The 27,712-nt window shown below is 46.4% G+C and overlaps 3 protein-coding genes across 12 annotated transcripts in view; 1 reads left to right on the top strand and 2 right to left on the bottom strand.

Annotated features, from left to right (window-relative positions):
* Positions 1-29: 29 nt before the first annotated feature.
* Positions 30-12,526, bottom strand: lrrc73 (leucine rich repeat containing 73). Of its 3 annotated transcripts, none has more exons than XM_044213527.1 (8): positions 12,292-12,526; positions 11,203-11,496; positions 9,875-10,184; positions 9,592-9,752; positions 7,475-7,597; positions 6,419-6,519; positions 2,515-2,761; positions 30-445 (listed from the first exon to the last, which is right to left on the bottom strand). In XM_044213527.1, exons 3-8 carry the CDS (start codon positions 10,144-10,146, stop codon positions 375-377), a joined length of 975 nt encoding a protein of 324 aa, XP_044069462.1. In that variant the 5' UTR covers positions 10,147-10,184; positions 11,203-11,496; positions 12,292-12,526; the 3' UTR covers positions 30-374. The 3 variants fall into 3 exon arrangements, with proteins under 3 accessions (XP_044069462.1, XP_044069463.1, XP_044069461.1); XM_044213528.1 differs by having other exon boundaries at positions 11,203-11,480; XM_044213526.1 differs by lacking the exon at positions 12,292-12,526 and having other exon boundaries at positions 11,203-11,639.
* On the top strand, positions 11,674-23,590 carry mea1 (male-enhanced antigen 1). Of its 3 annotated transcripts, XM_044213530.1 has the most exons (5): positions 11,674-11,716; positions 13,670-13,729; positions 16,480-16,814; positions 20,581-20,689; positions 21,263-23,590. In XM_044213530.1, exons 1-5 carry the CDS (start codon positions 11,689-11,691, stop codon positions 21,442-21,444), a joined length of 714 nt encoding a protein of 237 aa, XP_044069465.1. In that variant the 5' UTR covers positions 11,674-11,688; the 3' UTR covers positions 21,445-23,590. The 3 variants fall into 3 exon arrangements, with proteins under 3 accessions (XP_044069465.1, XP_044069464.1, XP_044069466.1); XM_044213529.1 differs by lacking the exon at positions 11,674-11,716 and having other exon boundaries at positions 13,595-13,729; XM_044213531.1 differs by lacking the exons at positions 11,674-11,716; positions 13,670-13,729 and adding an exon at positions 13,779-13,968.
* The window catches only part of ppp2r5d (protein phosphatase 2, regulatory subunit B', delta), a 30,780-nt gene continuing 26,537 nt past the window's right edge, over positions 23,470-27,712 (bottom strand). For all 6 annotated transcript variants that reach the window (XM_044213520.1, XM_044213521.1, XM_044213523.1 and 3 more), the window contains exon 17: positions 23,470-27,712. In XM_044213520.1, the coding sequence (XP_044069455.1) occupies positions 27,575-27,712 (138 nt within the window). In that variant the 3' untranslated portion in view covers positions 23,470-27,574.

Raw genomic sequence — 27,712 nt, 5'->3', positions numbered from 1 at the left:
GACAGCAAATGACCAATCAGAGTCGTCGGTTCTTACGAAGCTGTAAACAATTTTATTATTGTGACATCAGAGCAGCAGAACAAACCAACAGAGCAGAACGTACATTCATCAGAAACACACCTGCTGAACAAACACCTGTCTGTAAGTCACTTGGTGTGTTAAGGTTTTGTGCCGCCTCTCACTCTGTTAAAGTCTATGTACAGGTGCTACATCAAACCATGCAGAGCATGTGATTGGCTGCAAGCCATCAGGTGATCGGACAACCCAGAGATGTGCAGTGCAGAGAAACAAACCAGGAACATTCAAACCAAAAAACTAAAAAGAGAATAAAGTTAAAATAGTTTAACAGGAAGTGGGTGTGTTTGTGGGAGGGGTCACATCTCAGTCTCAGCCAATAAGCTCTCACCTAGACCTGATGTCAGCAAGACCATCTGGGGGCTGGAGTCTGTAGGGTTAAAGAACGACACGTTTAGCTTCACACCAGATTAAAGGGCCAGACCACCAAGTCTGCATGTTTTAATACCATCGACTATGAATTCTGTAACTTCACATCCTGTTGATCATTTTCCAAACTATTGATCACTTTTTAGATCGATTTCCTTCCACCAGACAGCCATTGGTTTCAGTTCATTGCTGCAGAAATCAACCAGCGGAGAGCATCACATTCAATGCTTAGCCAGCTATTTTATTTAAACGTTTAAAAAATAGTTGAAAAGTCAAAATAACTCCCCATAAAACCACAACGTGTGTTTTTACACTTCAGTTTCACTACAAATGAAACAAACCAGATAGAACGTGTTGATCAGGGAGCTTTAGAGCTGCTGGTTGGTGGATTCTGTTCCCTTCGGACAGAGCCAGGCTAGCTGTTTCCCCCTGTTTCCAGTCTTTATGCTAAGCTAAGCTAACCAGCTGCTGGCTGTAGCTTCACATTTAGCATACAGACATGAAAGTAGCATCAAGACCCTTTAAAGGAAATCAATCTAAAAACTGATTTGGAAAATGTTTAAATATATACATGATTACGATGGCTAAACATGTAAACAGAAGCTTCAGTGTTTCCTCTGTTTTTATTCATTAAAAGAAACTCTAGAAGTAAAAGTGTCCTCGTAAAAGCTCGGTCACGTCAGCATTTAAAAAGACTAATTCAATTCTTTACAGTGGATTCACTCGAGGGGGTGAAGTCATTTTTTAAGTCAAGTTCAACTTTGGTGACGTCTGACCCGCAAATTTGCGCCAGTGACCAACAGAAAGCTGTCTTGTCCAAAATGGAGGAAGCTATCGTAGCTTAGCCGCGTGTCACCATCCAGTTTTATTGAAGCTCCTCTGTCAGAGCGGAACCTGCTCCACCACAGAGACCTGGTTCACACACAGTCAGGAGACAGGAGGACTTCATGCTGATACAGCTGTTAATACACTGTGGACACCTGTTGTCCTGTTAGCGATCACGCTAATCTAACAAGCTTGCTAACTGACCCTTAGCAAGCTTGTTAGCTTTATTTCCCTTTTCAGTAAGTCTTTATTGAATGAAGTTACTGATTGAAATTATATCCTAAACACAAAATGCCAGCAGGAATGGAGAGAAGCTATTGTGACTGACTAGCAGTAGCCCGGCTGGCTAGCATGTTAGTGGTTAGCTCTGCGGCTACAGTAGTTCACCAACTAGCCCTGTGAGTGGTCACTACACCACCAAGCGTCGAGAACCAAACACCAGGTCTTAATGTCTGAAGTTCGGCCATTTTATTGGCCATTTTAAATGATGACGTGACCAGGCCTTTAAGAAGAATTTATTCAGTTCTGTGACCAGAACCAGGACCAGAACCAGGACCAGGACCAGACCAGAACTTCCATACAGGCCGTGCAGCTGCATGGACTCACAGAGGAACCACAGAAGAAGAGCAGATCTTCAATAGGTATAGTCATTTGAATATTTACTATTAGGAATGGGAATACAGAATATTCTTTACTAACTGGGATTAGATAAAACCAGTTTAACCAGATTCACACTTAGACCTCTATTATACAGAACACACAACCTCCTACTGTCACTGAGGACACCTAACACCACAGAACCAGGCTAATACTGGGTCAGCTGGGACAAGCCAGTCTGATACTGGGCACAGTGGGACAGACCGGGGTCATACTGGGTCAACTGGGACAGAACCAGGCTGACGTGAGCACAGCATCAGTTCAGTTAAAACTAGAACACTAATACCAGTTTGGTAAACTAGACCAGTAGAACCAGTATGATAAACAGTACCAGGAGGTATGTGATTTTATACCAGTAGAACCAGTATGGTATCCTGTACCACTGGATCCAGCATGATAAACTAGACCCATAAAACCAGTATGGTAAACTGGACCCAGTTTACTAGTTCTGTACTGGTTCTGTACTGGTTTTGTGCAGTCTGAACCAGTCTTGCTGTCTTTGGGGGACCAGTATGGAGGGTAAGGAGGCACAGTCTGGACAGGGGACAGTCTAGAGGTGAGGACAAGGGGAGAGTGTTCAACCCTTACTGCTGTGGGGGAGCCAGGCGGGGGGCTGGTACTTGTCTCTGATTGGCTGGTACTTGTCTCTGATTGGCAGCAGGGCGCTGCTGGGGGCGGGGCCTGACTGGAGGGGCGTGGCCTCTCTGTCGTCGTCGTCCTCTCCTTCAGACAGCAGGTCACAGATCTGCTGCTGCAGCTCCGGACTGATGTCGTTCTCCGCCAGGACCAGAACCCGCAGACTGGTCGGGTAGTTCTCCACCATGTCCAAGAACACCTGGACACAGAGACCACCTTCATTCAAAACATCAGACAAAACTTTATTTATACAAAATGCCCGAGTCACAACAGCTTCAAATGCATTTCTGTGGCAAAATCATTTAATTTCAATGGATTTGCAGCAATCAATGGATTGGGCACCATCTTGGAGTCCAGTATCCAGTTCTTATAATGCCTTCATTCAAAACATACAAAGCGTCATTTATACAACATGGGTCAAACGTTGAAACAGACCTGCTGGCTCTGCTGCAAGCGATATTTTTAAATTCACATTGTTATCTGGATACTTTTTCTCCCGTTTTTAATACTCCAGATAAAACAAGGGCTAAAAATGAAAGGCGATTTATTTAGATAAGGCTATTGATCCCCTGTAATTCACATTACAGCCGCACAGACAGGCTGAGAGGCAAAACAGATCATAAATATTTGAATGAATGAAATAAACATAAATGAAAGACACTGAATAGAAGACATTAAAAAGCTATAGAAATTATAACATTACAATCAATTAGATATCAGATATTTTGAGATGATAAACGGCTGATGCTGTAACTGATTTAATATGATCGCTTACTTTTAGATCTAGAGTCAAAGACAACACCCAAACATCTGGCCTGGCTCAGTTTTTACAGATAAAGAGATAAAGTCATTACGTCATTAATTTAATGTACTGACACAGTTTGTCAGTGGGGATCATCTGGAGGAAGAGAAATGTAGATTGGGTTATCATCTGCATACAGTAAGTATGTAGTTTAAAACCTCTGTCCTAACAGCAACGTGTACAGATGGAATAGAAAGTGGGCCAAGTATTGATCCTTGTGGAACTCCACATGTTGTGCCAATGGAGATAAAATTATTCCTGTCCTGTCAGTAGGACCTGGACTAGTTCAGAAAGCCCCAGAGAGTCCATCCCAGTTTTCCACCTGTCCGACAATGTGGTGTGATCACCTGTAAAATGAGATCTAAAGATACCAGAACAGAAGTTTTGCCTGCATCAGTGTTCATTCGAATATAATTGAGGACCTAATAAGAGCTGTTTTGGTACAATGATTTGTCAAAACAATAATTTAAAGTAATACTTGAATTTAGTTTTTTTGGTGGTAGAAAAGACGTTATTAAGAGTTGGGAGACTGTAAATAACCATGAAGCAGCTCGAGCTGTTTCTCTACAAACAGTCCAGACCTGTCAGCTCTCTGCCTGTGCTGCCAGACTTCACTGATAAATCCACTGTAATTAGATCACAGCAGGGAGGCTTTCAGCATATTACTGTCCTGTTTGTTTTGCTGCTGAGCCGCGAGACAAAGATCGATTCCCGTCTTTAAAAACACAACTGGAACAAAACGCTCACTATCTGCAGGGTTTAATTCATGCACAAAAGAAGCTCATGAATTTCACCCTTTAATGCCCGAGGCCTGATCTGTTAAACTTGCTTTCGAGCTTCTGTCACCCAAACCCTAACCTGGATCTGGACCTGGACCTGGACCTGGACCTGAACCGGCCTGCCTGTCTTCATCAAATCACTGAAGTCATCCTGATCAGACTCGTCCAACACAAACACCACAGGTGAGACCCACCTGAGTCCATCTCCTCCAGTCTGGTCCTTCAGGCCGGTTTCTGGTTCTTTACTGGAATGTTTTCTACTTTTCCTCCTTTTCAGAGCGAAATATTGTACTTTTTACTTTTTACTGGAGTTACAGGTTTACATTTTACATTCAACACGAGATAAATATGGCTGAAGTCTTGTTTTCAGCTCGATGACACAAAGACTTTCAGATGTGATCTGAACCGTCACAGAGGACTTACTCAACATGGAGAGGAGCGTCATGTGATCCTCAATCTGAGGAAATGTGTAAAAATGGAGATACAAGGTTTTTCATCTGAATGGCTCTGTATGTAAACATAATTTATCAATGGACACTTTCACTTTAGGTTCTTGAAGACATTTTACTGTTAATTTTTTCTTCCACTGTGGTTTTGATACTTATTATTATTCTTGTCTTTTCTTATATTATTGATATTGCTTATTGCGACTATTGATACGTATCAATTGAGCGGCTCGAGTTCAGCAGCTTCATCAGAACCACTGAGACTGAACCAGACCGGAAATGTGCTGCAACACCAAAACTAGCAGCTAAAAGAGGCTAAAAGGCTCCGTGGAGCTGCGGAGACGGAGTTGTTCAGAGTCTGCAGGACTTCCTCCCTCACAGAGTGAAGGCTGAAGAGATCTGAGCTGATGAGGAGGAGACGCTTTGATCAAAGAGGAGGAGGAGGAAGAGGAGGAGGAGTGAAGGTCTGCAGGTCACTCAGCCTCAGGCTCTGACTGTGTGTGTTCGTCTATCTCTGTGAGGACCGGCTGGATTTGTCTTTCAGGTCTGGTTCCCGCTGACAGTTCAGTCTGAAAGTTTGGTAACATTCAGTCACAAGCTGATGTCACGCAGGACGTACCTGTGTACAGCAACACAGGTGGAACAGGTACAGTGACCACCTGTTCTCCCACTGAACTAAAACACTAAACCAGTTAGCAGATATATGACATATCAGCGGTAAAATACTCAACTTTCATCTTCAGCTTTCAACACGAGATCCATGCATTTAAAACTACAGTTAGTGACCCTTGAGAAAGATTAAAGTACAAGATCATATCGAAGAGTAAATTAAACTAAATCAAATGTAACACCAGGGTTAACTTCAGAGGATCAACAGCCCGACTACTGACCAACCAGATCACTGGAAACATAGTGACATCATTCCTACAGGATCCTGACAAAAGAGTTTATAATAAAGATCAATAAATATGATTAGAGATCAGTAGAATCAGTTCGCTGTTCGGACCTGCAGGTGTCACAAACAGAGTTTATGACTCTAAATTCAAGATGATGATTAAAGTTGTTTAAATAAAGTTTCTTTGAATCCCGACCGGATTCCTGACTGTCGATGTTTGTACTTCCATCACATGAGGAGACTCTGTGATGAAGATTAATAATTCAAACTCGACTCTGTTGTCTTTCATTAGAAAATAATCCACACGATTAATATATATAATATTTCTCTGGCAGCAGAAACAGTTTTACAGTCGCTTTAGCTTTTTATCTGCATCACATGGTCATAATATGAATATTATTATATTAATATTTGTTCATCATCAGACTAAAACCTATAAATACTCCCTCTATACTAGAGACATATGCACATATGTATTTATTCACACACTCATTTTCAGCCTTACTTTAATATTCGGAGATTATTTCTGTTCTGTGTTTATATTTCTTTAACTTCCTGCTGACGCTTCCATCAGAACTCCCAGGTTTCACCGTTTCTTCTCATTTCACGTTCAGACTTCATTCATGGATCTGACGATGTTTGTAACTGACAACGCGAGCGTGCTGGCAGCTGATCAGTAAACTCATGATGCTGGCTGGTATCAATAACTGGAATCAGGTTTAAGTGAAGGTAAGAGGAAAGGTTGTGTGTGTGTTTGCTTTCAGTGTTGTAGGATGTTCAGATCAACGGCTCCCCCTGCTGGACAGACAGCTGACTGACTGCTGGCTCCCTGAGAAACACTGACAGTGACACTGATGATCAAACAGAAGAAGAAGAGGAGGAGGAGGAGGAGGAGGAGGAGGAGGAGGAGGGATGAGACGTGTGATTGGTTGACCTGTGCTGATTGGTTGGTCAGTCCAGTTCCTTCCAGGTCCAGCACCTCCAGGGTTCTGCTGGACGCCACGGCAACAGCCAGCATCCCGGCGATCTGATCACCTGGAAACAGAACCAGGACATTCACAACCAGGACCAGCAGGTCTTCGTGGATCCTTCAGTCCTTCAAGTCTCACTAACGACGAACTAGTTTCAGACAGTGATTCACTAAACCAGGTTGCACCGATAAAACTGAACAAACGTCTCAACTAGTAAAGACTTCAGTAAATCTGTTGCTAGGAAACATCTGTAGCGCCGTCCAATCAGGAGCAGGCAGCTATGTAAACAGGAAGTCACTGTAGCATCAGCAGCTAGCATAACTTCCAAACATCACAGCTTCAGAGGCTGAAAGAGAAATCTGCAAATGTGTTAGTTTATTTCTGTCTTCAGACACGCAGAAATCTGTCAGTTAGTAGCATTCATACAGTTTATAATGAGAGGAAATATCTGACTATGCTAAGCTAACTGACGTTATTTACTCATGTTGTGTTATTTCAGTGAAATGTAGTTTAAAATCTTCCAGACCGACGTCGTTATTAAACAGCATTTATCAGGTTTCAGGTCAGAGACGTCGACCGAGCTCCAGATCGCCTCTTTCACTCTGAACGGCTCAGGTGTTAGCATGCTAACGCTAGCTGTGTCAGTTAGCTAACAACAGCTCCACCTGCAGCTAGCGGCTGTAAACATTTAGTTTATTTTATTTTAATAAGATGTTTTATCATTAGAGGAGTTTTCTATTGACTTTTACTTGTGGCCATGCTCCACCCGTCTCTTAAGCTAACCATCACCAAAACCAGGTAGGTCTTAACTAAAATGAGTTTACCGCGTGCACACCTGCTTTTTAAATGGAAGGTGAGTTCCCACATGTTTTATATTTTAACCTCAACTACAGTTATAATTGCCATTTATTTGCAGTTCAGTTTCTGTTTTTAATATTCCTCTTTCTTGCATCTGTATATGTGTTTTTTCCCTGTTTTGTGAAGCATCTTCAGGATGAGGTGTGTAGTGGTGCAGGTACCCAGCGGGTTGTAGTCCAGGTTGAGCACTCGGAGCTGGGAGCTGTGAGCCACAGCGATGGCGAGTCGAGCCCAGCCTTTGGAGCTGATTCCTGGGTTAGCACTCAGAGTGAGCTCCCTCAGACCTGCAGACACGCACAGACTTCAACTTCAACTTCAGTTATTATTAAATCCCAACATCTCTGTTCAGGCACAACAACATATTTTTGGAATATATATATATATATATATATATATGTGTGTGAATTCAGTGGCAGTTGTCTTCAGTTGCTTATAAGATTCAGATCTTTATGGTCGTGATTTGCTTCCATCATAAACTCTGTCCTCGTGGATCTGAAAGTGAAGAGTTAAATCCTCCCGAATCCTTCGGCGGGTGGCGACAGCATGTGTGTCCAAGCTTGATGAATTCAGGTTATTTGAGCCTGAAATAACCGAGTCCCAGGAGACAAAATGTCTTCTGAGCGTTATTGAATAGCTTCCTTTAAACTGCAGACGTTTCATCAGAGCCGCTGCTCGGCTACAGTCTGATTCATGCTCATCTGATTTATATGAACTAGTGTGAAAATATGGTTTCTAGTTTCTCATTTCATCAAATCTGATGTTTCTTTTATTGACTTAGCGTCTGACTTCGCTGAAGAGACTTTTCGTGAAAGTGAGTCAGACCTCAGAGCTGAAATTAAAACCACAAGACTCAGAGGTTACACCTGAAACATGTCTGAAACGAAGTCTATGATTGGTCAACAGAGACAACAGTATTGCCAGGTGACTGCTGTAGTGTCATGTGTTGGAAAGGCCTGACAGGCGGTCGGTACGGTGCTCCAGAAGGGTCATTATGGTGTTGGTAGGTGGTGCCAGGTGGTTGCTGTGTTGTTCTGGGTGTGCACATTTTTTATTTATATATTTTGTACTATATTTTGTTTTTATTTATTTGTTCTGGTGGTTACTAGGTTGTTGCTATGATGTTTAGGCTGGTTTCTATGGTGTTCCAGAGGGTTGCCTTCATGTTACTAGGTAGTTTACATGTGTTTGCCAGGCTACAGTGGTTACTGTGTTGCTCTGGGTGATTGTTAGTTTTCAGAGTAGTTACTAGTGTGTTCCATGTCACCATGGTGTTACCATGTGGTCTCCATGTGGTTGTCAAGTTGTTCCAGTTGGTGTTTCTAGGGCAATACTGGGGGGGGGCTGCTTAAGTGTCCAGGGTGGTTGTGAGAGTGTTTGTGGGATGTTAAAGGTGGTTGCTAGGGTGTTCCATGTGGTTGCCAAGGTGCTCTAGGCAGTTGTGAGGGTGGTTGCTGTGTTGCTCTGTGTGCTTGCTAGGATGTTAACAGGTGGTCGATTGAGTGTTCAGAGTGGTTGCTCGGTTATTCCAAGAAGTTACCATGGCGTTGCTAGGTAGTTTTCCAGGCCATTTTTGCTGCTAGGGTAATGGCAGGTGATTGCTAGAGGGTTTGTGGGTGTTGCTAGGATGTTAGGTGCAGATTATAGAGTTTTCCAGGCAGTGGCTGTTGCTACAATCATACCAGTTGGTTGCTGTGTTGTTCTGGGTGGTTGCTAGGTAGTTGCTAGAGTGTTTAGGATGGTTGCTTTGGTTTTACTAGGTAGTGTTGATGTGGTTGCCAAGGTTTTCCAGGCAGTTGCCAGGGTCGCACCAGGTAGTTGTGTTATTCTGGATGGTTGCTTGGATGTTTCTACATGGTTGCATGAGTTTTCAGGGCGGTTGCTAAAGTGTTGGAGGAGGTTTCGGTGGTGTTCCTAGGTGGTTATCGTGTGGTTGCCAAGATGTTCCAGGGTGGTTCCAGGTAAACGCTGTGTTGTTCTGGGAGGTTGCTAGGCGGTGACTAGAGTGTTTGGGTGGGTTTTAGGGTGTTTAAGGCGTTTGCTTGAATGTTCAGGGTGGTTGCATGAGTGTTTAGGGCCACTGGTAGAGTGTTGGGCTGGTTGCCGGGGTTTTTCCAGGAGGCAACTATAGTGTTACCAGGTGGTCAAGGTGTTGTTGTCAACACTTGTACATTTGAGGCCTCTAGTTTGGTAGATTGTTACCACAGCAGAGATCAAACAGAAACATGTTTCAGAAGTCAGATCTAAACCTGGTGTCTTGGGGGGTTCAGGTGTAGCTTACCTGACTTTGCTCCGTCGGGTGGCAGCATCCCACAGATCAGACCCAGAGCCTCGTCTCCCAGCATGCAGTCTCCCAGATCCAGACAGACCAGCGCCGGGTGGGTCGACAGGGCCAAGTTCAAGGTCACCAGGCCAGCGTCCAACAGCGGGCTGCCATGGAGACTGGAGGGGGCGGGGACAGAGCCTTACAAACCAATCACATTGTGACCTTTTCGTCAGGGAGGTCACCTGAACCATTAGGATTCGTCAGTACGTTATATGGTAAAACAGCTCTCTGTACTTACAACAGGGTCTGCAGGGACCGGTTGGTCTTCAGGGCGTCGGCCAGGTGTCGTGTCCGGCTGATGCTGGAGACGACGCCCAGGTTGAGGTTGAGCTGAGCGAGCGAGTGTGACTCTGCAACGCTGCGGCAGACGCGTGCGAAGTCGCGGTCCGAGAGCTGGCAGCCGCGGACGGACAGCAGCCGGACGCTGTCCTCCTTCAGGCTCTCACAGATGTCCTGAACCTCGGCCGCCGAGAGCATCTCCCCCGTGATCTGGATGGAGGCCGGCAGCATCCTGGACAGGACTGGGAGCACTGGGAGCACTGGAACACCTGGAGATATGTGGAGGGAAAAACAAACTGTCAGAAACTGAACAAGATCTAAGAGAAACCCAAAAAGTCTGACCTCTTCTGGTGAAAAGCAGGCGCTGAACTGACTACCTCCCATTGGTTGGTGCCAGGTGATGTCACCATCATTTGTGAAGAGAGCTAAAGTCCTGACATCACTTCCTGTCTAGCCTCTGTTCCACTAGCTGCGGCAGAAAGACAACGTGACCCCCCCCCCAGTAATTTTAGCAGTTTGTGAAACAACAGATACTCTCTGCAGGAGACGAAAAACTGTGTAATAATCCGGCAACTGTCTCTCCCTGCTCCCAGTCTTTATGCTAAGCTAAGCTAACCGCGTCCTGACTCCATGAGACTGAAAGAGAAGGAAAATATTTCTATTTAAATGTTTTAAATAATTAAAGATGGATTTCAGACTTCATCATTAAAGTCTGGTCCAGTTTTTCTGGAAGGGGGGCGACGTGGAGATACTTTAATGCTAACATGCTAACATTAGCATGCTAAGATGCTAACAGCTACAGAGTAACCAGAGAGGAGCTCACCGACATTTTCTACTGTATCGATACTCTATTGATCTTTAAAGTGATCTGTTACCTGCTGCTGATACAAGATCAATCAATGTTATTGAAAGATAGATCAATAGATGTGATGCACCAAATAAACAATGATAAACTTATTGATAAATAAGTTGGAGATAAATAGTTGATCAGCTTTCTCTCTGTGATCAATAGCTCCTGTTCTCATTGTTCAGAAATAAGCTGATCAGTTACTGATCAATTATCAATAGGTGCCTATCATGATGGGGCTGGTCAGCTGATCAATTTCAGATGATTCATTAATATGTTCAAGTAAAAACACACACACACTGGAGCTAATCAATAATCAATTAAGCTGAAGTATTGATGAGCAGGTCTCTGTTGATCTGTCTGGAACGATCAGCTGATCAGACTAATCAGCTGATCAGTTATGACCTCAGGTTGGTGCTGCAATAAGGAGATCAATTAACCTGATAACTTATCGATCAGCTCGCGCGCGGAGGATCGGGACTTTCACACGCTGATGTCATCATTCGCTGCTCCGGTGCCTCTGATCCCGCCGCAGGCCACGCGCCGGTTCTGATCCACCGCGGACATCAGAGTCGATCGGTCCCGGTATCGATCGATCGGGTGCGATCAGCAGCAGAGGGGCTTGCAGCGGAGCGGCGCAGCGGGGGGTCGGTGTCCCGGAGCCGGGCAGGGGGTCGGTCTGTCGGTCGGTGTGAGCTCCGTGAGTCCCGGTGTGTTTCTGCAGGTGACCGTTACTATGAGACCCAGAGAGCGGAGAGGCGGCGGAGAGGGCTCACTCCGCCCGGTTTCCCGGAGCCGGAGAGGCGTCAAACACACGATCCGGATCATCAATAATCAAACAGTGAGACAGAACACGTTCCAAACATTACACGGACTTCATCCATCTGATCAATATTATATTAAAATGTTTCATTCAATGAAGCAGTATGTGGCCGAAAGCTCCGGAAAAATCAAGTAAGTGGCCCTTGAGATTATTTTGTCAAACCATGATTTGTTTGTTTAAACTTGTGTACATTTAATCTTATTGGATTTTAATAAAATAAATAAATAATACACAAATGAAACAATAATCTAAATAATCTATGCAGATTGTTTATCGATTACATATTATAAACATTTCTAAAGACAAAGAAAGCAAAGGTGATTAAATCAATAAATAACAAAAATACTTTTAACTGTAGAGAGATTTTAGTTTTATTTTAATCCATTTAGCAGAAAAATCTATTATATCTATATCTATGTTTAAAGCAGTAAAAACTTTATTTATAAAATATTAATGTATTTTTGTTCACAGCAAGATGAACCTTATATTGAACTGTGCACTTAATGTTGCAATATTAAACACTGAACAATAAATATATAGTTATATATATAATAATATATAATATATATAGTTATATATGTATATATAATAATAAATATAATATATATATATATATATATATATATAACAGAGAGGCTGCTGTCTGCTGCATCTTCTTACTTTTCTTATTTGCAGATTTATAGAAATTGTTGTTTTTAGTACAAACCTGATCGATCCTGATCAGAGTGACGCCTCTCCGCCAATAGACGGTCTCTGCGGCTGTTACGTCACAGCCTCGTTCAGCGCTCGGTCGTGTCGTCACGTGCAGAAGGAGACGTCAGAGCAGCGCTCGTGTTTATCGGTGACAGCAGTTATTGATCGGTGATCGGAAGCTGCTGCTGATCGATCAGCTGTTGTCTGTCCCGATGACACAAACAACAACAGCAGCCCCTTAATACAACGTCCGGTCCTGATTTTCAAAATAAGAGCCTGCGCTTCATACCAGCTGTGTTCGGTGAAAACATTTGGATTAATTGATCAGAATTTTAATCTGCTTCATATTTGTTGTTTCATTTATTTATTCTATTTGATCCATTTTACAACATCCTTCTGATCACGTGATCTCTGATAATTCTCTGCATATTTAATCTAATTAACTTAATAAATCTGTCACGTGTTGTTTATGTGCTGCAGCTTCCGGCCTGAATAAAGTTTATGTGTTTATCTTATTTAAGAACATTATAAAATACAATATATAAATATATAAATAAATATATAAATATATAAATATATATATAAGAGAAATACTTTATTGATCCCCGAGGGGAAACTCTTTGTTACAGCGAGAGAAGATAAAAATATAAAGAATATAAAATATAAAAATATAAAATCTAACAGAACTTGTTCGGTATCTGGGTGACGTCAGCCAGCAGAGGTGGGCGTGGCTCCGCCCTGCTGCTCGCAGGTGTCCAGGTGAGTCTGCTGAGGCCTGCCTCAGTGAGGGAGTCAGCTGACCTGCCAGGTGACCAATCAGAGCTGGAGGTTCCAGAAGAACACCTTCCCCGATCCCGATCCCTGTCCAGGACCGACGCGGATCCCGTCTGAAGCGGATCAGACCTGAATGAGCAGGTGCTTCTTAAAGCTCACGCGTTAAATACAGAGACACGTATCAAGCCAATAACCACAAACATAAATACAGATATAAGATATAATAAGTTTCTGTTAACTGAAGATTCGTTTACTGATCTGAAATCTGTTTATTGAACTCAATGAATTATTCTTGCGGCCACTAATTTATGAAGCATGTTGAATCAATAAGCTCCATAAAACCATCATTTCATTTCATTTGTGTTTATTTATTTTAGGTTGACAAACGCCAAATTCTACAGAACTAAAAGAGACAAAATAAAGTCTGAACATGTCAAACAGAATAAAACAGGACTGTAACTTATGTATTTATTGTTTGTTGATTTATTCTTTCTATAATTCTTTTTGTTGTTTTTGTTGTTCTGACGGAGACGCGCTTCTTCTTGTAAATTGTTGTGTTTATGTTGTTAATAAAGTTCTGTTTTGTATGTGCTGCGGCGTCGTGACGTACACGGAAGTGTGTGCTCAGCAGCTGCAGCTAGCAGCGGCTAACAGCTCGGAACAGACCCGACAGACAGGTAAGAAGCCGAACCCTTCACCTGGGGAGGGTTTCTTTTTCTTCTTCTTCCTCTTCCGGAGATAAAACAGCAAGGAGCAGAAGAAGAAGAAGAAGAAAAGAGAGAGAGTTTAATAACCATTTAAAAAACGAGAGTTAGTCAGAAACCAACAGAGTGCAGCGGTTAGCTTCATTAGCTGTTAGCCGCTCCAGGTGTTCTCCATCATCACGTACCTGCTGGCGGTCAGGCTCCTCAGAGAGGTAATGAGACCGGCAGCCTGCTCCAGCAGCCGGGGCTCCGTGTGTTTACCTGTCGGACTGTAGTCCTTTAGCTGCTAGCTGCTAGCTCAAACACCCTCCATGTTTCTGTCTCTGAAACATGGACCTGTTTGTTTATTAAAAGGTTTATCATCTTGCTCTTTAATGCAGAAACAGCTGAATACACTAGCAGAGCAGATTGCCCCCTCTTTAAAATGATCACGTGAACTAAAATCTGTTTGAAAACCTTTCTAACTGCAGCTGCTGACTTTCAGCATCAGCTGATCGGCTGGAGACAGAAAACACATTAGAGAAACATAACTGCATCCAGTTATTGATTCTAAAAATAGCTACAGAATCAGTTTCCTGTCGATCGACTAATCAATCGATGGACTGATTGTTGCAGCTCAGGTTCTGTCAGGAAGCTAACTTATGCCCCCGCCCCGCCATCATGGAGGCTCTTCCTTCCTTAAATGCACCTGGAGGAGACGCAGGTGTATCAGAGAGGAAGTGTTCGGTCAGGTGACGCAGCTCCACGTGTGCAGATGATCACCTGACCGCAGAGCTGAAGCCTCACACAGCAGCAGCAGAAATAATATTACTAATGATCTGACTGTCCCCGTCCGTCCTAAACAAGGCTCCGTGTGGACAGGCGGAGCAGGTGGTGCAGGCGGAGCAGGTGGAATAGGTGGTGGTGGAGCAGGTGGAGCAGGTGGAACAGGTGGAGCAGGTGGTGCAGGTGGAGCAGGCGGAGCAGGTGGAACAGGTGGAGCAGGTGGAGCAGCACGTCGTTAGTAACTGACGTCGCTTCAGCCCGACGCTGTGGAACCGAGGATTACCTCGTTCGGCTGCTCCGTCCTCGCTGAGACGCGAGGAGACACGTTAGCTAATGAAAAGCACACCAGGACAGGTTCAGGTCTGTCTGATCCCCTGTGAGACGGCCCCCGATGGCCCCTGATGGCCCCTGATGGCCCCCGATGGCCCCCGATGGCCCCTGACGGCCCCTGACGGCCCCCGATGGCCCCCTGACGGCCCCGATGGCCCCGATGGCCCCGATGGCCCCCTAGTAAAGCGGAGGAGAGGAAGTTCACCAGACTGACATTTAACAAACAACCAAAAGTCTGAAACTGAAACTCTTGAGATAAAATCTGAATCTCACCTTTAAGTCAAAGGAAGTTTCAGAGTGCCGCGCTAACGGCCTCATCGCTGCCCCCTGAGGCCGGAGGGCAGAAAGCTCCCGCCGGTACCTGACGGTTGGCGAGAGCTACAGATGTAGTTGCTGTTTTCCCCCCACAGGGGGCGACACTGAGCCCCCTGTGCCTGGTGGACTTCCTCTCAGACTCTCTGAGCTTTACTCGGGGGGGCCGTCCAGTCCTGAACGGGGCTAAAACGCAGGTGACGTCTGGCCTCAGGTCAGTCGGGTTTTAACGAGCAGCGATTGGTTGGGAGCCAGTCAGGTGGTTCAGTGTCCAGAGGAAGAGCGCTGCGTGTAATGTTGATATTTCACGCCGCTCCGTCTCACTTCCTGTCTGCGGCGCTCAGCTGCGAGCTCATTGGTTCCCGCTGAGGACGGGAATCTTAAAAAACATAAATATATAGTTTCATTTTAAACTACACCTGCAGGCAGGTAAACTGGGGGCCAATCACATTACGCCGCACTGACCCCGGCCAATCAGAAAGCTGGGAGCAACATTTAATAAAAATGAGCTCTAATCTTTAAATAACTTTATATATTAACGTGATTTTAAAAGTCTGATTCTGCTGTTTTTCTAATATTTTTCTTTTAAGTGACAAAAAAAAAAGCAGACTAGAGCTGCAGCTGACCGACATCTTAATCATCGATTCGTCGGCCCACAAGTTTCTCCGTTTAAAGCTCCAGCGTGCGACGTTCAGGAGCAGCTGTGGGCAGAAATATAATATTCAGCGGGTCCCCTTCCACGGAGGCCGCCATGTTGCACCGCCATGTTTCTACAGGAGCCCAGAACGGACAAACCAAACACCGGCTCTAGAGAGGGCCTGTCGCGTTTCTCACTTCTGTAGTTTCTCCTCCACACCTGGAAGGGGAGGGCGAGGCGAGCGGTGTTCACATGGCTGCAAACTGCAGTTTCACCACTAGAGGCCGCTAAACCCTCCACGCCGGCCCTTTAACAGATTATTATTATTATTATTATTATTCCGCCCCTTCAGACGCATCTTTGACTTCGGATGCTCAGAAACTCTTGAAATTTTGCACGAACGTCACAACTGTCCTGCAGCGATCGGGCGCGGCCAGCGCTCTACAGCCGTTGCCATGATGGCTCGTTATTCGCCGTGAAACAGGAAGTCGTTGTAACTTGAGTACATTGTCCGATCTGCCCAAAATGTCACATGCTGGATAAGAGGCGCAGCCTGAGGACTTCCACATGTCAGTACTGAGTTATAGTCATAGCGCCACCTACTGGCAACAGGAAGCGAGTGTGGCAAACATCATCTGACCCCCCCACCTGTCTGCCCCCCCACCTGTCTGTCTCTCAGTGTGTCTGTGGATGGAAGTGTGGAGCTCAGCGATGGGACCGGAGAGAGTCTTACCGAACTCTGAGGACGAGCTGGGGGAGGAAGAGCGTCCGGCTGACGGAGCGCTGCTGCCGCCGGTGTGGAGTGGGGGGGAGGGAGGGGAGGAGGAGGAGGAGGAGGGGGGTGAGGGGGAGGAGGAGGAGGAGGTGAACAATGGAGGATATTATTACCAACCTCTGAACCAGGACCCTGACGGTCTGAACAGCGGCGAGCAGCCGGGGGAGGAGGGGGAGGAGAGGGGGGAGGAGGCCCCCTCCCACACCGAGCAGCTGCAGCAGGTGCAGCACAGGATAGAGGTGAGTTCTGCCCGGCAACAGCTGACTCACTGGTTCACACCTGAACAGAGACGGAGACAGATGACAGCGTCCACGACATCGTTCTTCCTCTTTCTATACATTTCAGCATCAGGCGAGGCCGTGTTTTCAGCCCCAGTCCGGTGGGCTGACAGTGTGACTGTGTGACTGACGGTGTGACTGTATGACTGACTGTATGACGGTGTGACTGTATGACTGACGGTGTGACTGTGTGACTGACGGTGTGACTGTATGACTGACTGTATGACGGTGTGACTGTATGACTGATGGTGTGACTGACGGTGTGACTGTGTGACTGACGGTGTGACTGACGGTGTGACTGTATGACTGACGGTATGACTGACGGTGTGACGGTGTGACTGACGGTGTGACTGACGGTATGACTGACGGTGTGACTGTATGACTGACTGTATGACGGTGTGACTGTATGACTGACGGTGTGACTGTATGACTGACGGTGTGACTGACGGTGTGACTGTATGACTGACGGTGTGACTGTATGACGGTGTGACTGTATGACTGACTGTATGACTGACGGTGTGACTGTATGACTGACGGTGTGACGGTGTGACTGTATGACTGACGGTGTGACTGACGGTGTGACTGTATGACTGACGGTGTGACTGACTGTATGACGGTGTGACGGTGTGACTGACGGTGTGACTGACGGTGTGACTGTATGACTGACTGTATGACGGTGTGACTGTATGACTGACGGTGTGACTGACGGTGTGACTGTATGACTGACGGTGTGACTGTATGACTGACTGTATGACTGACTGTATGACGGTGTGACGGTGTGACTGTATGACTGACGGTGTGACTGTATGACTGACTGTATGACGGTGTGACTGACGGTGTGACTGACGGTGTGACTGTATGACGGTGTGACTGTATGACTGACGGTGTGACTGACGGTGTGACTGTATGACTGACGGTGTGACTGTATGACTGACGGTATGACTGACGGTGTGACTGACGGTATGACTGACGGTGTGACTGTATGACTGACGGTGTGACTGTATGACTGACGGTATGACTGACGGTGTGACGGTGTGACTGACGGTGTGACTGACGGTATGACTGACGGTGTGACTGTATGACTGACTGTATGACGGTGTGACTGTATGACTGACGGTGTGACTGTATGACTGACTGTATGACGGTGTGACTGACGGTGTGACTGTATGACTGACGGTGTGACTGTATGACGGTGTGACTGTATGACTGACTGTATGACTGACGGTGTGTGACTGTATGACTGACGGTGTGACGGTGTGACTGTATGACTGACGGTGTGACTGTATGACTGACTGTATGACGGTGTGACGGTGTGACTGACGGTGTGACTGACGGTGTGACTGTATGACTGACTGTATGACGGTGTGACTGTATGACTGACGGTGTGACTGACGGTGTGACTGTATGACTGACGGTGTGACTGTATGACTGACTGTATGACGGTGTGACTGACGGTATGACTGACGGTGTGACTGTATGACTGACTGTATGACTGACTGTATGACGGTGTGACTGTATGACTGACGGTGTGACTGACTGTATGACGGTGTGACTGACGGTGTGACTGACGGTGTGACTGTATGACTGACTGTATGACGGTGTGACTGTATGACTGACGGTGTGACTGACGGTGTGACTGTATGACTGACGGTGTGACTGTATGACTGACTGATGACGGTGTGACGGTGTGACTGTATGACTGACGGTGTGACTGTATGACTGACTGTATGACGGTGTGACTGACGGTGTGACTGACGGTGTGACTGTATGACGGTGTGACTGTATGACGGTGTGACTGTATGACTGACGGTGTGACTGACGGTGTGACTGTATGACTGACGGTGTGACTGTATGACTGACGGTATGACTGACGGTGTGACTGACGGTATGACTGACGGTGTGACTGTATGACTGACGGTATGACTGACGGTGTGACGGTGTGACTGACGGTGTGACTGACGGTATGACTGACGGTGTGACTGTATGACTGACTGTATGACGGTGTGACTGTATGACTGACGGTGTGACTGTATGACTGACTGTATGACGGTGTGACTGTATGACTGACGGTGTGACTGTATGACGGTGTGACTGTATGACTGACTGTATGACTGACGGTGTGACTGTATGACTGACGGTGTGACGGTGTGACTGTATGACTGACGGTGTGACTGTATGACTGACGGTGTGACTGTATGACTGACTGTATGACGGTGTGACGGTGTGACTGACGGTGTGACTGACGGTGTGACTGTATGACTGACTGTATGACGGTGTGACTGTATGACTGACGGTGTGACTGACGGTGTGACTGTATGACTGACTGTGTGACTGTATGACTGACTGTATGGCGGTGTGACGGTGTGACTGGACGGTATGACTGACGGTGTGACTGTATGACTGACTGTATGACTGACTGTATGACGGTGTGACTGTATGACTGACGGTGTGACTGTATGACTGACTGTATGACGGTGTGACTGACTGTATGACGGTGTGACTGACGGTGTGACTGTATGACTGACGGTGTGACTGTATGACGGTGTGACTGTATGACTGACTGTATGACTGACGGTGTGACTGTATGACTGACGGTGTGACGGTGTGACTGTATGACTGACGGTGTGACTGACGGTGTGACTGTATGACTGACGGTGTGACTGACGGTGTGACTGTATGACTGACTGTATGGCGGTGTGACGGTGTGACTGACGGTGTGACTGACGGTGTGACTGTATGACTGACGGTGTGACTGACGGTGTGACTGTATGACTGACTGTGTGACGGTGTGACTGTATGACTGACGGTGTGACTGTATGACTGACTGTATGACGGTGTGACTGTATGACTGACGGTGTGACTGTATGACTGACTGTATGACGGTGTGACTGACGGTGTGACTGACGGTGTGACTGACGGTGTGACTGACGGTGTGACTGTATGACTGACGGTGTGACTGACGGTGTGACTGTATGACTGACGGTGTGACTGTATGACTGACGGTGTGACTGGACGGTGTGACTGTATGACTGACGGTGTGACTGTGTGTGACGGTGGTGTGACGGTGTGTGACTGTATGACTGACGGTGTGACTGACGGTGTGACGGTGTGACTGACGGTGTGACTGACGGTGTGACTGACGGTGTGACTGACTGGTGTGACTGACGGTGTGACTGTGTGACGGTGTGACTGACGGTGTGACTGTGTGACGGTGTGACTGACGGTGTGACTGTATGACTGACGGTGTGACTGACGGTGTGACTGTGTGACTGACGGTGTGACGGTGTGACTGACGGTGTGACTGTATGACTGTGTGACTGTGTGACGGTGTGACTGTGTGACTGGTGTGACTGACGGTGTGACTGTGTGACTGACGGTGTGACGGTGTGACTGACGGTGTGACGGTGTGACTGACTGTGTGACGGTGTGACTGTGTGACGGTGTGACTGACGGTGTGACTGTGTGACTGACGGTGTGACGGTGTGACTGACGGTGTGACGGTGTGACTGACGGTGTGACTGTATGACGGTGTGACTGACGGTGTGACTGGTTTTGTGTTTGGAGCTGAGAACTAAGGTTCGATCTCAGGATATGAAGTGTCTCAGGTGTCTGTAGTGGACAGGTTAGGACAGGACTGTACATCATCGCTGTCTCACCTGTCAGCTGGTCGTGTGTCGTGCTGCTGCGTTGAATGTTTTATCATCGCCCGTCTGTCTCTGTCCTGCAGGTGATGGGTCTCCACCTCCCTGAAGCTCCTTCTCCAGACAGCGATGAGGAGGAGGACCCCGAGGGGGCGGCGGCCCAGAGGAGCCGAGCCTCCATCCCCATGGACGCAGGTCAGACCCCCGTGTGTCCTCACAGGCTCCCGTACTGCGTCTGCTTCCTCCTGATTGGTTCTCTTCAAACCAGAAACAGGTTTTAACTTCCTGACCAGAGTCTGCGCGATGACGTCGCTTGGTCGTCGAAAAATGAATTTCATTAAAGGAGCTGTAGAGCAGCAGCATCAAAACAAACGGGCGCTACGGCGCACCAGACTCCACTGAGAAAAACAGTGATTTTAGATCATCGTGAGACAGAAACAAACTAAAACCGTCTGTTAGTCTTTAAACTGTTGCAACGAAATAAATCCTTAATCTGCTCACAACAACACACACACCAACACAGCAACACACACACTACAACACACACAAAAACAGTTTTTTAAAATCATCTTTTTCCATTTTCTGAATTTCCACAAACTGTTTGTTGTTTGACACTATTATGATTTAAAAAACTCATTTGGATCAATACAGTTTCCCCCCCAACATAGGAAACATAATAACAAACTTTATTGATACTTCTTCAAACTACACACTTTAACAGCGAAGTACTTCCTGTCCACTGACATCACTTCCTGTGTCTCCCTGCAGACCACGTGGAGCTGGTGAAGAGGACGATGGCGGCCGTGGCGTTGCCGTCTCTTGGCGTGCCGTCCTGGGCCACAGAGATCTCAGACGACCAGTGGAAGGACATGGTCCAAAACACACTGCAGAGCCGGCAGAGCTCCGGCGCCCTGCGCCTCACCCGCAGGGGCAACATCAACGGTCCCTGAACGCACCTCCGCAGCTTCCACAGCCCCTACAGACCCTGAACGCACCTCCGCAGCTTCCACAGCCCCTACTGACCCTGAACGCACCACCGCAGCTTCCACAGCCCCTACAGACCCTACAGACCCTGAACGCACCACCGCAGCCCCTACTGACCCTGAACGCCCCTACTGACCCTGAACGCACCACCGCAGCTTCCACAGCCCCTACAGACCCTGAACGCACCACGACACTGCCAGAGGGTCGGGAAACAGGACGAAGGTGACGTCATAATGAACCAGTGAATCACAACGAATGAAACTTTGAACCTGAAGCTGCTAAGAGACTTTATTCTTTAGACTCAGTAAATATTTAATTTGACTTTTAGGCCAATAAATACTATAAATAGCCGATTTATTAGTTCTCCATCACAGAGTGTCGTCGTCCAGTGAAAACCATTGGTCATTTTGAATTATGCAAATAAACTGATTAAATGTTTCTAGATCAGAACATTTTCCTAATTCTGCCAAATAGAATTTAAAAAGCTTCGTCACAAAGCTGAAAACAGGATCAATTCAGAATCAATAAACCGCTTCAGCTCCGAAACTAAATCCCTTTTATTTTAATTTACATTCAGTTTCAAACTGACGGCTTCAGTGAGCCGGTCAGTGTGAAACCACCTGGGTTCAGGTCCAGCTAACAGTTAGACCTCCAGACCAGGACTACAGCTGGACTCTGGACCGCTAACACGGTGTCGCAGAAGATGATTCAGTTTGATAAACATTCGTCGAAAAGAAAGAAAGAAAACTGCTCTGTTGTTTCAGCGCCAAACGTCTGCCTGTTAGCTAGTGAGATCATGTTTAACAAGCCAGCTAACATTAGTTAGCTAACATTAGCTTGTTAGCTAGGGAGATGTTAGCTAACCTCAGCTAACTAGTGCTAGCTCCTGAGAGAGGAAACACTGCATTTAAGCAGCTTTGAACCATCACAATACAATCTGAACGTGTTGTAGCTTGTTAGCTAATTTTAGCACAACAGTTGTTCATTATGGCAATCATGAACAGTAAATGCTAGCTGGCTGGCTAAGCTAGCTTTAGTTGTTTAAATGTAGCTTCAGACTTTTTATTCTTCTCATTAATATTTAATGGAACTGAATCATCTTCTGCTACGAGTTGCTAGCTAACGTTAGCATCACGTTACTTTCCCTGCTGAGTCAAACCGTCCAACACGTGAACAGCAGTTCCAGATGTGTCCACAAGTTTATCTTCTTAATTTAATAAAGTGTTTTTGTTAACCAAAAACATTTTACTTCTTAATTTCTGCACAAAAGCAGCGACTTTAAAAGGCAAAAATAACAAAAACATGTTTGCGTTCTTCGCACGTCTGCAGCTCGTGTGTCGTACGATTCGGTTTGTATTATTATGTCAAAGCACAAAATGTTAGTTTTAAAACGTGAGTTTGGCTCTTAAAGCAGAAGCTTAAATGTGTTTATGTAACTTCAGTGTCAAACTCAGCGTGGGAACTTTGAGTTTCACACTTAAATCTGTTCACAAAAGCATTTATTTTCCTTCTGTAGCCTCAGTTTATCACATTCAGACTGAAGTGATTTCTCAACGTCATTTTTACAAACGCGAAATCTTTTTGTCCCTCATTTGATCCCGTATCTGTCGCCTGATACGGGATCAAACGGGAACTTAAAGCGTCCGTCCTTCGCGGCACGTTTCTGTAGACAGCAAGTGAATCACCACGAGATAATCGACTTGCGATAGAAAATGGCTGCAGGATTACTTTTAAGTCGCTCCTCAATTGTGAAAATGTTGTTTTTGTTTTTAGTTATTTCCTTTATGAACCAAACAATCAGCAGACTAATGTATATAATCGCAGACGCTCTCTTCTTCTGTAGAAATGAAGGTGTGAACATCCTGTTTGGGTTTTTCAGTGTAAAATGTTTAATATTTAGGTCAAAGTCACATTCCACCTTAAAGCCTTTTAATGATTATTGTTTTGATTGTACATGAATTCATCTGTTGGTAGAAAACACAAACTCTTGATTGTCAAACATGTCCACTTTATTTCTTTTTATTTTGTTCTGTACATACATGAACATCTGTACAAAATCAGACTCGTACTATGTAACGCTCTAACTAATTAAATACATCATATGTACAGGAAGCAGCGTTCGCGTTTGAGTGTCGGGACTCGAGTGGACAGATCGCCGCCACGCGTCGCCTTCGTGTCGACGCTGGACAAACAAACGTCTCGTTTTGTTACAATCTGAAGGTTTGTTGGGACCAATCAGAGGCCGTCTTTAAGTCTTCGTTCCGTTTGGTTCAGATTCTACTTTAACTGATTTCATGAAAACGATCGACGTCTCAGAGACGAACGCGTGCGTCCGTCCAACGCGCTCACCTGTCCTGCGTTTGAACCGGGGGGCCGAGTCATCTCTCGGAGACGCTTCTAAACATGGAGACACTTAGTTTTACGGCGTGTTGTATAAACGCGCAACTCGCCGGTTAGGTTGATGAAACACGAAGCAAAGTGAGGACGTCGTTCCAACTGCTGACGTCTGAGAGAGAAACGTCGAGTTCAACTACAGTTCAAATGATTTCTAGGGTTTTTTTGGGGATTTCCGCTTCATCTGATAGCGACAGTAGACAGAGGGGACGACCTGGGGGGCCCGGGGCCGGGGGCGAGCTGCCGGGGCGCCGCAGTTCAACCGACATATAAAAACTAAAAATCTTGATACGATAGATTCAGTTACTGATCAGCTGACAGCGGTTCCTGCTGTGTCACCTCATGTCTCCATGTTTAGTCAGTCAGTCAGAGGCGATCCGGACCTGATCCGGACCAGGTCCGGACCTGATCCGCCCCCTGGTGGACGATCCTCCACGTGCGCAGGAACTTGAACATCGCGTTGGTAAAAAACTAATAATGAGCCTTTTTCTTTACTTCCTGACTACAACTCTTCCTCTCAAATTAAAACTACACTGCGACCAACATTCAGTTTTGTCGGTTAAAACCTGCGGCGGCCATTTTGTCCAGCGGCGAGAGAGGTGGGCGGGGCTATTCCACCAGTGGAATGGTCATCGACGGACAGCGAATCACACGACGGTGAGTTGAAGCACACGTGCAACGAAAACCAGCTGACGAGAACATAATAAAAAAAGAAAAGGGGAGGGGCTTAAACGTTACGGCAAGGGGTGTGGCCTGATGAGGGGGCGTGGCCACGAGTCAATATACATGACAATATACAATACAACAATAAGTGCAGGCAGAACGTCCGTCTCCGCACAAACGTGCCTGAAGAATAAAGTGAAACTTTTCTTTTCATATATTTAGTTCCGTCAGTAAATGTTCCTGCGCGCTCGCGCCGCCGCCGCTCAGCTTTTTACACAATATTGCTAACAAGTTTAGTAAAACGGCGAGGTCACACGGTTACATGGAAATGAAAATGTGAAGCTTCGTCATTTAAACAGACGGAGACGAATGAAGCGTTTGAATATTAATCAGCTCGTTATCACATTCAGCTGTAACATTTCATCGCTGCGTGTTTCACTGTCGACGATGACTGAGATGTTTACAGTTTTAAAGACGTGTCGCGTCTTTGTTTCTGTCACGTAAACGCTTATATTATATATATATATATATATATATATATATATATATAAACGTTATATGTGGAGACATTCTGCGTTTATTAAACACTTTGACATCAAACGAATGTCGCGTCGCTGCGAACCAACAAGATGAGTCTTCGTTTCAAACTTTTCGTGGCACAAAATGTGACGCAGCAGGAAACAAATACAGATCCGACGTTCTTGTAAACAAAACCAAGACAGCAAAGGATCATGGGAATCTGAGCCCTCAGTTACACGAAAGCGTCTGATTTTACTTTGAGATTATTTCGAAACGGAGCCGGTTTCTGAGGCGTGACGTCATCAGGATCCTGACCTCCATCTTAGAAACAATCATGCTAATCAGCGCTAACGTCTCGCTAACGTCTGACACTCCCAGCTCTTATTCGGGCGAGTTGTAACGTCCCGTCTGAGGACGTCCGGGGTTTTTAGGACAAACTAAATGAACAGTTCGATGACTGACGTTACGAACGCAGTTAAACTGCTCAGCTGCGTGGAAACAATCCACGGCGACTCGGAGCGCCGAGACAGGAAGTGGGTGGGTACAGTAACAGGTTTGATGTTTATAGATGCAGTTGATAAGTGAACATTATACAGTCATTTGCCTTTAAGTCTCCAGAGGACAATAACCCTTCTGGCGTCCCGGTGTCCTGCGGGTCTCACCGGTTCGATGCCAACCTCACTTCCTGTCAGCGCTCTGCTGCCTGATGAAGACAAATGTCCTCCCAAAGAGACTTCTACACTTTTCACTGAAGTTAAAGTGAAGCGCTGACTTCTGTGACTCATTTCCTGTAGCTGCTTCACAATAAAAGCCTCGCTGTGATCGGTCCACGTGAAGCTTTAAAGTGAAACGAGACGCAGGAAGTGATGCGGCTCTTCTGACGAGTGAAAATGAGTAAAAGCGTCCCGAGAGTCGCAGTGAAACACTCAAACCGCTTCAGAGGAATATTCTTTTACAGTTTGCATAATTTCCCACAACTCCTGAACCCGCCGTGGCGGAGTCTGGCGTTTGACCTTTGACCCGACGAGCGGCGAGCGGCGTCATACAGACAGAAACTTTCAGATTAAAGGTTTTTGTTCTTTGTGTTTTTTCAGCGGACGAACGACAAAATAAAAACCGACGTTCGGACAGGAAACGTTTCCTCGTGCAAACGACTTCTGCCATTGGTCAAAAGTCGATGATGTCATGATGGACAAACACTAAAATAACAAAACAGGAAATAAAATTATGTTGAAATCAAACGTCTCTCCTGCTTCTGCTGGATGCTGATTGGACGTCTACATTCACTGGGTCTCCTCGTCATCATCAGTCCGTCGGAAGCTGCTTCAGTCTCGAGTCCACCTCAGATCCATGCGGACAGGTGACTGGTCGGGTCAGGTGGAGGGGGCGGGACTCTGGGGCGAAGCTGCTGTTGGAGGACTGAGCGAGTCAGTGAGCTCATCTGCGCTGCGTTCAGGTGTCGCAGGACAGAGGTGATGCTCTTTTCCACAGCAGGAACTTAACGACCTGAACCCGGAAGAACCTGGAGGTCCTGCGTCGAGTTTTACAGACCAGAAGCTTCAGATCCTCGTCAGCGCAGACGTGTTCCCGCGACGCCTTTTAAACATCAGTGTCGTTTGTTTACAGTGACAGGAAGTCACTTAAATATAGTTTTAAATCTAGCGATGCTGCTGCACCGCCGGAAATGTTACGTGAGTCTGGAAATACCAACGGCACCTGAATGTTACTGGGAAATGTAGTTAAACTGGCGTCGCTCGTCCGAACGGCGTGCGAGCGCTACAGTTTATACGGACAAAGACACGTCCAGGATCTGGAGCTGGATTCAGCACCAGCTCCTGAGCAGAGTCCACATCCAGACTACATCTACACTCCCGAGCCGTTTCCATAGAGACGTCTGTCCTCGGTGAGACGCCCGAACAACATAAAAACTGTTCATCTCGTCTTCTCCGTCAGCTGTGCGTTCAGGCGACGTCGTCGTTTACGAAAAGTCTCGGTTGGACGTTTCCACTCCGGGGACGGTTTTATATTCTGGACTGAGCCGGGCGGCGGAAACAGAAGCGGAGCCAGAGACGAAGCATTCGCGTCGGGTTTCAGGTCGTTAAGTTCCCGTAGTGGAAAAGGCCTGTTGGCGATGCGTTCAGGGACCTGCCGTCTCTGCGCCCGAGGCGTGTTCGGGTCACCTGGAGGCGTTCGTGTATGTGGCTGAAAACAAACAGCAGCAGGTGTTTGGAGATGAAGGTGTTAGTGCGACGTGAAGCTGATGATGTCATCGTCACATGACCGCTGACACACTGCGAAACACCACGCGGGACAGACGGAGCTTCTACACAGTGTCCTACTTGTTATCGGCCACCGGGGGTCAGAGCTGAGAAGTTTGTTTTTTTGTTTGTTTTGAACGCAGCGTCAGCTCCGTCCCGGTCTGACCCCAGACCAGTTTCTCCACGACGGCTTCACCTTCCTCCCCAGAGAGACGGACAGGAGGGGGGCGGAGTAAGGCTCAGAAGGGACCGCCCCCCCCGGTCAGAGAGCCTCCTGATTGGCTGTCAGGTACTCCTCGGCCCTCTTGTGGGCCTCCAGAGCTTTGATGGTGTAGACGTCCTGCGGCAGCTCCGACTTCCTCCTCATCAGGACCTTGTCCTTCTTCAGATCCTTCGTACC

The sequence above is a fragment of the Siniperca chuatsi genome, linkage group LG11 (genome assembly GCF_020085105.1).
Source record: "Siniperca chuatsi isolate FFG_IHB_CAS linkage group LG11, ASM2008510v1, whole genome shotgun sequence".
In the NCBI taxonomy this organism is placed as follows: Eukaryota; Metazoa; Chordata; class Actinopteri; order Centrarchiformes; family Sinipercidae; genus Siniperca; species Siniperca chuatsi.
This window is presented reverse-complemented; position numbering and strand designations above follow the sequence as displayed.